Here is an 11,062-nt window from a genome sequence, read left to right on the forward strand (position 1 = left end):
TAAATATAGTTTTTTTATATAAATTGTCATGAAGGAAAAGTAAAAAATAAATTAAATTAACCGCACCGTATACCACATATTGGTTATTTTCTAAAAATCAATTTATTCCCTTCTCTTTATAATTATATCAAACACATATTTTATTCTAGTGAAAATAGAGAGCATACTTGGATAATCCAACTCCACATGCATCTTGGATGCAGATCATTATGATGTCTCCGGTTGATGTATAGTTGCACACAATTAATTGGTGTTTTTGGGAATTTGTCCTTGAGAAAAATAAAAGAAAATTATGTAGCTTTTGTGTTTGTTAGACCGGAGGGTATTGAAGGGGTGTTTTCCTCATTTTTGTGAGCCACAAGATCCTTTTCCTCACCTAAAAACCAAGGAATTGATGGAAAGCTCCCGTCATTATTTTTTTATTTTTTTAATATATTTTATACATATATTATACTCATTTTGTAGAGAATTAAAAACCATGCATTTTGATATATTTTTTATATTTTTTAATAGGTATATAATTTTATAAATACTAAAAAATATATATATAAAAAAAAAAAAGAATTAGTCAATAGAATGAGGAGAGAGAGTGCGGCATCCCCTCTCCCACCTCTTTCCCGCGAGTTGCTTCCCTCATCCACGGTATGGTGTTCCAGTGAAAAGGAAGTTTTCCGCTCCCCTTTCCCGCTTCCATTCCGTCCGACCTTATGGAACATCTAAAAGGAAATCAAGTTCCCAACTTTATGTTATTCCAGCAAGTAACAATTATGTAATTAGGATATCATTTATGTCATATTGGCATAGTTGATCCATCAAGTAACAATTATGTAATTGGGATATCATTTATGTCATATTGGCATAGTTGATGTCATGATACGTAAATATAACAATGTCATGATATCGTAAATATAGCAACAATTAAATAGTTATTTTAGAAAGGGTCTAAAGGCCACAACTTTGTCAAATATTCCAACAATTAGGTGTGAGACTTGTATAATACATGTAGGGATGCAAATGAGTCAAGCTACTCGTGAGCTATTTGAGATAGGCTCGTTAAAAGTTCGATTCAAAACCAGTTTTAAACAAGCATGAGCCATGCTCGAGCTTAATATTAATCTCGTTTATTAAACGAGCTCAAGCTTATGTCAGTAAGTCTGACTAGGCTTATGAGCCTATATATATATATATATATATATATATATATATATATATATATATATATATATATATATATATATGAGAATTATGGTTTTAGGGTATTAGTAAACGAATTTCTTAATGAGCTCGAACCGAGCTTAAGCTTATTTATGCACATTTGACAAAAAACGAGTCGAGCTCGAGCCCGATTCGATCTTGGATAATTCTTTACGAGATTGAGCCGAGTTTGGTATAATAAAACTCGAATCGAGCCGAGCTCGAGCTCGAGCCTCGTATAACTTTAACGAGCCCGAGCCGAACCTGGCCAGGCTCAGGCCCGGCTCGTTTGCACTCCTAACTACACTGGTTGATTAATAAAATATTAAATATCAACATGTAAAATATTAAATATCAAGATGTACAATTTCAAAATAGATACAAACGAAATTATGAAAGCTATGTCTTTTTGATTAATAAATTTTAAAAAAGATATGACGTCTTTATAAAAAAAAATGGGCAATGCACGGAACAACAACGCAAAATATTATCCATTTATACTAAAAAACATCAAATAATTTTTGTGTCTTCTAAAGTTGTTATATTTTCTGATTTTTGTTAACAGTTATGTTCGGATAACTCAAGAAAAAGTTGGTTGTATAACATACGTGAAGTTAAAAAACATTACTTGACTATTAATTTAGGTTATCCGATAATGAAATATTAACTAACCAATTTCGAAAATATAATGGTTTTAATGTGTAGAAAAACAATATAATGTTTTTTTAGTATAGATGATAATATGTTAGCGGTTTTTAAGAAATTGCTATAATATTTTCAAATAAAATTCTTTTTGTTAAATGTTATGTTACATAACCGATAACTCAAGAAAATATTAGTTGTATAACATACGTGAAATTAAAAAAATTATATGAAATTATTAATTTAGGTTATCCAATACTGAAATATCAATTTAATCAAATACAAAAAACATAATAATTTTAATGTATTGAAATACAATATAATGTTTTTATAGCATAGATGATAATATGTTGGTTGTTTTTTAAGAAATTACTATAAAATTTTCAAAATAAATAATTATGTTTTGTTATATCATGAGGTCATATCTATATTTTTTAGGAAAACACCATAAAATATTCAAATAAAAAACGGTTTGATAAAAAAAAGTCTAAAACCTAATTTATTTTTTATTATGTCTCTAAAACCAATAAATAAAATAAAATTTCCTTCTTGTTATTTATTCCTATAAGCGTAAAAAAATAAAAGAAACATGTAATTTGCGTTTTTCTTTTATCTTTAATGACAATTGAACCCCAAATTACCTTTCATATTTATACAAGGAACTTACCTTTTAAATTTTTAAAAATCTTTTAAAATCTTAATTAAGACAAAGGTAGTGATTCTTGAATGAGAATTACACAACTTGAAATTATACAAACTCTCTAATTCTATTATTTCCCCTCTTAACACTAATCAATTAAATCCTAATTGATTTCGGTTAAAAAAATATAGATTTGAGTGGTCTAAACTAAATTCAAATATAATCCACTCTAACCAAATTAATATTCAGATGAACTGTTTTTTATAATTCGGTTTCAATAGACAAAATATTTTTTTTTAAATATGTACATTTGAAAATTAACGAACCTTATAAATGAAAGTACATTGCTATTTATAAAAACGGGCACACACATACATTTGGATACACTCATATAATGCTACTAGTTTTGTTTCTTTGACAATATCACAATAACATTTTAGAGTAAATTACACAAATGGTCCCTATGGTTTGGGGTAATTTGCATGCTTGGTCCGTAACTCATTTTTTTAACTTGGAATGACCCTACTGTTTACTTTTGTTACGTGCTTAGTTCATACTATTTTTTTGTTATGTACTTTGTCCCTGTCTTACCTAAAAATAATATTATTTAAATAGCGAAAAATGATGGGATAGGTAAGGTAAAAGTGATGGGGGTGGGGTTGGGGGTGTGTTCATTTAAATAAATTAAAAAATCAATGGTAAAATAGTTTTTTTAGGTAAGACAAGTACCAAGCACGAAACAAAAACAAACAATAGAGACTTTCTGAGTTAAAAAAATAAGTTAGGGACCAAACACGCAAATTACCCTAAACATAGGGACAGTTCGTGTAATTTACTCAACATTTTATATGAATCTATCGAGAAGATAAAATAACTATGACCATAGATTTTAGAAAATAAAAAAATAATAATTATTATTACAAGGTTTAAGAGGTAGTTTTATACTCTTTCCAATAATATTGGATGAAATTCATATAAAGCATAAATAATCTCCAACACAAGTTCATTTAGATTCAATCACATTCTGTTTTGGAAAAGAGATGTTTAACGTCTGAGGAAATTACTTCACAAAATATTCATTGTAATACTAACATTTCAACAATATAGATTACGTCCCTTATAATAACTATTGACCATTTTGGTCACTAATCACTTTTGCACCTATCTTTGTAAAAACACATTTAAACCAATAGGAAACAAAATATTATTATGTTACTTTTAACCTTTATTTTAATATTTAATGTTTTGATACCATGGCTTAAAGTCTATTGAATATTTCAAATCACTTTTCTTTAACCTACAATATAGAAAAAGTAAGTAGTAGGGGATGCGAAATTGAAATAAAACGTGTGATTAATTATATGATAAACTAGGTTACAACCGTGGAAACTACAGGTAAAAGATTTATAAAATCTTAGTAAACTAATAATATATAAAAAGAAATAGGTTATAATCTAGAAAACCATGTTTACATAATTGCAACCCCATAAGGACATGCATGCATATTGATATAAATGTAATCATAAGACCTCAAATTTATCATGTTATACTTGATCAAGTATTGGTCATATCTCAAGGCTTTTACATTGATTAGTTGATATTGATTTAATTAAATGTTGGAAATACTTGGCAACGGTGATGTGGTAATGGGGCAACCACATACCTTCTCTCTCTCTCTCTCTCTCAAGTAGCTTCTTGTTGTTTGGAAAAGCTTGGGCAAGCAAAGGAGCTATGGTGGAGCTCGACACACTCCAGCCTTAGTTAGTAGTCACATGGTACTGAGAATTTCAATAAGCTTTTGCATTATTTTTTTAAGCAAGCCAACATGCAAAAAGTGAAACTAAAAAAATCTCTAAGATTTGAGGCATTTCCACACACTTATAGTTCACTCAATCACTCATATCAAAAGAGAAACACATCAAGAAGTTGATGAATTAGAAACAGAGAAAATTAAAGCAAGATCATCTGTTTCAAATAGATGCTTGACATTTATTACATTATAGTTTAGAAGTCATTAAATAAAGCAGACATTCAAAATCCATCATTACTTAAACAAAATAGATAACTCCAAGAGATGCACCACAATCCAATTCTCTAGTGAATATGTGCATCTCTTATTCAACTAATCAATGAATACCATGCTTGCATATGAACATTACTCAATAATTATTGCAGAAAAATTAGAAACAGAAAAACTGAGACAAAAGTAAAATAGAATGAAGGCATAAACCATTTTAATATGCAAAAATTACACGGTCTGGTCCAAGACCGGCCAAAAAAATCTCCATCTTAATGTGAAATTCCATTGACTACCAATTTAGGAACTTTGTCAAGGTTAAAGAAATAAGGAAAGGTACGAACCCGAGGAATGGCTTCACCACAACAAAGGCTATCATCATACACACATGCATAAGGAAATATGTATTCGTCAATTTACTTGCTTATAAAGCTTCGTAAAAGAAAATATGAAGTCTCATAGCCTTTGTGGGGCTGCATAGTGAAGTCTTTATAGCATTCTTTCCCTTCCACTTTGTGAAAACTTTTTATTACACGCAACATAACAAAATTGAATCCCCAAAACATCAACCATTAATCCAGATGCAAAAACCACCATAAACCGAAAAAGATTTTAATCATAAGGCTTGTAGATGGAAATACATGTGTAAATATTTTCCGGATGTTTATTGTCTATCACCTAGATGATAGGATGGATCAACATAGATGACCTGAAGCAGAGAGAAAAATTAGTTCTTTAAATTTTATATCTTTCTAGATTCATATTCATGCATGTACTAAAGATAAACCAATATCAAATGTCAAAATTATAAAAATGGAAAATACGGGTTTATACATCATCTAAAAAATCTACTAAAAATCTACTTATTGTTAATTTCTACTTTTTGTTAATTATTAGGAAGATGTTTACAAATGGTAACCACATGCATACAAAGTACAAACTCTTGTAATCTCGAAGCAATGATCTACACACAAAGTGATCTAATTATAAATCACATTGGAAAATAAATTTCAAACTATTAAATCTCATAGATTTTGATTTAGAGGTACTTTTCCCGGTCAGGAATGTTCTTCTTATGCAAGAGAAATATGAAAGAAATGTCATCAAAGTGAAAGAAACATTGAAACTCATATATTTTTCATTTCTTTAGCCATGGTCTTCACCGGGAGGTGAAAAGTCGAATCGAAAAACGGAATATATGAGCATACCCACTTTTAATAGCAAAAGACCTATTTGTTTCCTGCCTCAAACACCAAATTCAAATATTTTATAACCAAGATCAAACCTGTAATGAAGATTGGAATTATAATTTTAAGCTGATACGATTTTATGCGTTTTTGAAGGTCTGAATTCGATGACAGATGAAGATGAGATTGGCGGCTGTGAATCGTGGATTGGTGGAGAATAGTCGAGAAAGGCGGTGTGCAAATGATCTATTTATTTTTGCTTTTGAGGTATATATGAAATAGAGGAAGTCCTTAGTCAATCGGATTCAAATTGGGATATGATTTGTATACTGATTTATTGCAATTTTTGATGATATATTAAAAGATTGTTGTTGATTTTGTTGAACACATTCAATCAAAATGGAGATAATATTGGGATCACAGAGGTTAACTATAGTTTCTACGAGTGAATATATTATATAGGATTTATTTATTTAATTTAATTAATATAAGATGAAGGATAAAATAGTAATTTAACTTTGATAGGAAAATGAATGTAGGAGATGTCATGTGGCAAAAATGATTCATTTATTAGAATAGAGATTGAAATATCATATAAGAAATATTGTATTATTTTGGAGAAAAAAAATATAGAATTAGTTGTGAATTTGAGATTGACAGAATAAATTTTGATGACATATTAAGAAAGTAAGAGAAATATAGCATATATATATATATATATATATATATATATATATATATATATATATATATATATATATATATATATATATATATATATATTCTTCGGTTTTCTAGAATTATTTTGTTATTATTAATAAAATAAATACATTAACTACATTAATTAATCATTTAATACAAAAACACCTCAAATTGACATGTGGAATTAATTTTATTCACCAAAGGGCTTCTAACCCAACGGTATCCGGTGTTACCCTCCCTTCTTGAAATTGAGAGTTCAAGTCTTACTTGGACATAAGTGGAATAATTTAGGAGTAATTTATTATATTTTGTATTTGCAGTTCCAAAAAAAATTAGTTTTATTCAAAAAAAACCACAAAATTACATGCGACAAATAAATGAAAAACATGACATATATGACAAAATTATTTTCATTTATTAGATTCGATCAAATTGTTCTATGTGTCTAACTTTGTTCCACCAGTTTTGGAAGGGACAAAAATTAATTGTATTAGTCCCATTTGATTTTGTTAGTTGCTACCTAAAGAATAATTTTTGCGAATATTATAATAAATTAATTATTCAAAATTTTAAATTACATTAGCTTCCTGACTCTTTGAGTTTACAAAAAAATTTAGAGAGATAAATCAACTATCTAGCATTCAAAATCGAAATGGTAAGTTCATTGGTCGAATCTTTTCCATATGTACTCGTGGAATAACTAGTATCCATTGAATCCTTTTCATAAAAGAAACCTGGCAACTTAGGTTGAGGCAATTCACCCTCAGTACTCCCCAACATTAGAACCACAGTCGCCATTGTTGGTCTATCTTCAGGTCTCTGTTGCACACACAACAACCCCACATGGATCGATCTCATCACTTCTGATAAATTCATCGATTCAATATTAATACATTCTTCAACCAGTTCCAAAGATTTCCCTTCTTTATGTAATCCCCATGCCTGAAAAAAAAAAAAAAAAAAAACTACCCATAAACGCATTGAAGAAGATGAACAGTGGTTAATTCAATTGAAACTTGAAACAAAAACTAACATGTCCGATTAGATTGTGGGTGTATTCTTTATGAAAGAATCCTCTGTTTTTCTTCCCACTCACAATCTCCAACATTACAACACCGAAGCTAAATACATCTGATTTGATTGAAAAGATTCCATCTCCTGCATATTCTGGTGCCATGTATCCACTGCATTGAATTTATTGGTTAGATTTAAGAAATTTTATTAAATTCGAGTATAATATATATATATGATTGATGATTGATGATTCTCACTATGTTCCAACGACTCTGTTTGTGTTTGCTTGTATTTCATTTCCTCCAAAGCTTCTTGCCATTCCAAAATCTGATATTTTTGGGATCATTTCATGATCGAGTAAAATGTTGCTGACTTTGAGATCTCTATGGATGATTCTTAATCTTGAATCTTGATGAAGATAAACAAGTCCCCTTGCAATTCCTTTGATGATCTCAAAACGAGTAGCCCAATCTAGTTTTTTGCTTTTAGTTCCATCTATAGAATCCCACTTTCAATTTTTTGAATACAACATTGTATAATTTTATAATTAAAAGGAATGAACATAAGATGCTATAGTCAAAAAAATAATTGAAAGCAAGTTGTTTCTAACATTTAACCCTTTCAAAAAAATATATTGTCATTTTTTTAATCTAATTAGAACATTATACTTTGAAAAATCTATCCAAAAATAGCATTGGTAGATTTTTTTTTGTGTACAATGATGTAATAGGAAAAAAAAAAACAAAAGTAGGATGCTATAATCATACCAAATATAAAGGAGTCGAGGCCCTTGTTTGACATGTATTCATAGACCAACATTTTATCTGGTCCCTTGATGCAACAACCTAAGAGCTTTACAAGATTTCTGTGTTGTAGTTTAGAAATACAAATAACTTCATTCTTGAATTCATCAAGCCCTTGAGTTGAAGTTCTTGAAAGCCGTTTTACTGCTACTTCTTGTCCACCTTCTAACACGCCCTGAAAATCACCTTTGAGGTAAATTCTTCTTTCTTTTCGACTTAATGAGTTAAGCACTTAATATAGGAATATCTATTTATATATGCATCGAATATTAGGTTATGCATTTTTTTACCTTATAAACAGGTCCATAACCACCCTCTCCAAGTTTATTGTTATCGGAAAAGTTGTCTGTGGCTTTATCTAATATAGAAAAGTCGATCAATGGTAACTCTAAATCATCTTGTGAGTTTTCGTTGTTGTCGGAATCATGTCTTTGGTCTTCTTCTAGTAGCTCTGTTAAAGAGCCAATGTCAGTTGATATTTTATAATTCGGAAAATTACGAGAAATAGTAACGTAAATACATATAGTATCATTTCTTATGATCTATTTTATAAGTTATATTTTTTTTTTCAAAATATAAAAACAAAACTAAATATCGTTTAGATTGAAAATACTGTCAACCACCATTTAAAATTAACAAAATATAAAATGTGTTTTGTTTTTAATTATACAAAATGTTCCAATTTATCTCATATGGTTGAGGGTAACTTTGTTATCATCGACAAATGGGGATACACCCAATCAAGTTAAAAAAAAAAATTATAATCAATACAAAAAATACATTGTCATTATAGGTAAAAGCTAAAGTATATTGTCTAGATTGTTATTAAACATAAAACATGTTACTATTTTTAGTAATTTGAAATTCAAATCAAATTGATAGATGTTAAAAAAACCAAAATAGTTACCTTGACTTGGCTTCTTCCTCCTCTTCAATCCATAAAATACACAAACAGAAAGTAGTATGATCAATAATAATATCGATATTACAAGGACAGAGATCTCTACCCTTCTCTTAACACTCGAGCTTTTACCATTTATTTCTGCAATAACAAATATTTCATGTTAAAACAATAATCAAAGTAATTAATGAAAACAAACTAAAATTAATTAATTTATTCACCTCCTAATTCCGATTTTGGCATTCTTATATAGATATCCTGTCCATTTACTGTATATACTCTGTTATCGATAAGATCCCCAAACCATAACAAGCATCCACTTCCACTTCCACTTATATTCTGAGTCGCATAAGCACTACAAGAACAGTTCTTCTTGCAAACCTTCTCACATTCATCAAGATTCATACTCTGGTTAAACCTCGACCACCGTGTGTCAGGCAATTTCACGTCGGAATACTTCTTAAACCCTTCCTCCGCCCCACACTCTAAACGGGTTTTCCGGCGACACCCTTGACTAAAATCCGCCACCCCCCATTGCTCCTGTGACACCGGCTCAAACCCTTCCAGACACCCACAAGCCGGCGAGTTGTCGATATTGCAGCTCCCGAATGGACCACAGAGATTGAAACGATCGCAGTTATCAGTCTGTGGAGTTAAATAAAGAAACCATTCTTGTGTTCTTTCGATCCATAGCAGCCGTTCGACGCTTCCGGTGGGTGTTACGATTAATTTAGTGATTACTGAAGTGTTGATAAGTTCATAGTGGTAATACATTTCTTTTTCATCGAGAACAAACCCAAATCTGTAGATCGGGTTTGGCTTTAGGTTAGGCTCTCCGCTGAACCTAACGCCGTTCCATGGACCTGCTCGGAAAACGATACCGGAGTTTTTCCAGAGGGTCAGCTGTGGGTATCCTTGGGTATAGATCGACACAGTAAAGTTGCCTTCGGAAGGATCTCCGTCGCTCTTCCATGACGTGAAGTTTCTTTCGACTCCGGTGACTAGATCCTTTCCGAATTTCATTCCGGGAAGAAACGTGTTCGTCGGAAAATCAAAACTTTGCCAAACAGGATTCCGATTCTCCAGGTCGTCAACGTCTCGGATGATGAAGTTACCGGTATCTAAAAGGTGAGCTACCGGATTTCTTACTGATGAATTTTTCGACGACCAAATGAGGTCGCCGGTGGCGGAACGGATCACCAGGGTTCCTTGTAGAGTGAGAGACAACTCGCCGGAGGTATTGGTGAGTGGTGTGTTCCGGTTAGCGACCCATATAACTGTTCCAGATGAAATTCTCTTGTACCATATTCCGACGTAGCGGTTTGTGGAGTTTGCTGGGCTGAAGAAACCGAGCTCGAAGGTTTCTTGAGCTGAAACGATGGTCTCGCCGCCTGGTTCGTCTCTGATGGTTTGGTTTGCAGAGATGGTGTCTATCGCCGTGGTACAAGTTACCAATGCAGAAAGTACAATGATGCAAAACCAGAAGTTGGTAACTCGTCTTTTTTCCACCATTGATGCCAGCGTCATCCACCAACTTCTCATCAAATTGAGTCCTAATCATTTCTCCATTTATATTTCATATATGATTCGATAAGTTATCTTTGAATTTTCATATTTTCTTTGGTCTTTCATGGCGATTGGAATGTTGACTGCAAGGAGTGTGTGATGATTAAATGTCTGAAAAGTCAAGCGGCATTTGTTTTGTTTTTGCCACTTGACTTCGTCAATTTATTTATAGGGGTAGATATGTAGTGATGTCTTTATCTTTAAATGTCATTTGTCTTATTTCTTTTAAAAATTGTTCTCAATCTTCACAAATTTAAAATTGTTGCCGTTTGTTTATATATATATATATATATATATATATATATATATATATATATATATATATATATATATATATATATATATATATATATATATATATAAAGAAAACAAAAGATTTTATACATATCTCTGTTT

The 11,062-nt window shown here is 30.7% G+C and overlaps 1 protein-coding gene across 1 annotated transcript; it reads right to left on the reverse strand.

Annotated features, from left to right (window-relative positions):
* Nucleotides 1–6,913: 6,913 nt before the first annotated feature.
* On the reverse strand, nt 6,914–10,795 carry LOC145076791 (G-type lectin S-receptor-like serine/threonine-protein kinase At4g27290). The gene is made up of 7 exons (XM_079022578.1): nt 9,322–10,795; nt 9,107–9,241; nt 8,490–8,650; nt 8,164–8,374; nt 7,654–7,891; nt 7,416–7,566; nt 6,914–7,324 (listed from the first exon to the last, which is right to left on the reverse strand). The coding sequence occupies exons 1-7, from the start codon at nt 10,640–10,642 to the stop codon at nt 7,013–7,015; spliced, it is 2,529 nt and encodes an 842-aa protein (XP_078878704.1). The 5' UTR covers nt 10,643–10,795; the 3' UTR covers nt 6,914–7,012.
* Between the last annotated feature and the right edge of the window lie 267 nt (nt 10,796–11,062).

This window comes from Lactuca serriola, chromosome 9 (genome assembly GCF_051521515.1).
Source record: "Lactuca serriola cultivar US96UC23 chromosome 9, Lser_US96UC23_V15, whole genome shotgun sequence".
NCBI classification, from domain to species: Eukaryota; Viridiplantae; Streptophyta; class Magnoliopsida; order Asterales; family Asteraceae; genus Lactuca; species Lactuca serriola.

Bases quoted from the DNA above. Each gene is read 5' to 3' on its own strand.
- LOC145076791 (XM_079022578.1), bottom strand. From the start codon at position 10,642: ATGAGAAGTTGGTGGATGACGCTGGCATCAATGGTGGAAAAAAGACGA. The intron at 7,892-8,163 runs GTATGATTATAG...GGGATTCTATAG, and splicing joins CCTCGACTCCTTTATATTTG to ATGGAACTAAAAGCAAAAAA. The intron at 7,567-7,653 runs GTGAGAATCATC...AATTCAATGCAG, and splicing joins AACAGAGTCGTTGGAACATA to TGGATACATGGCACCAGAAT.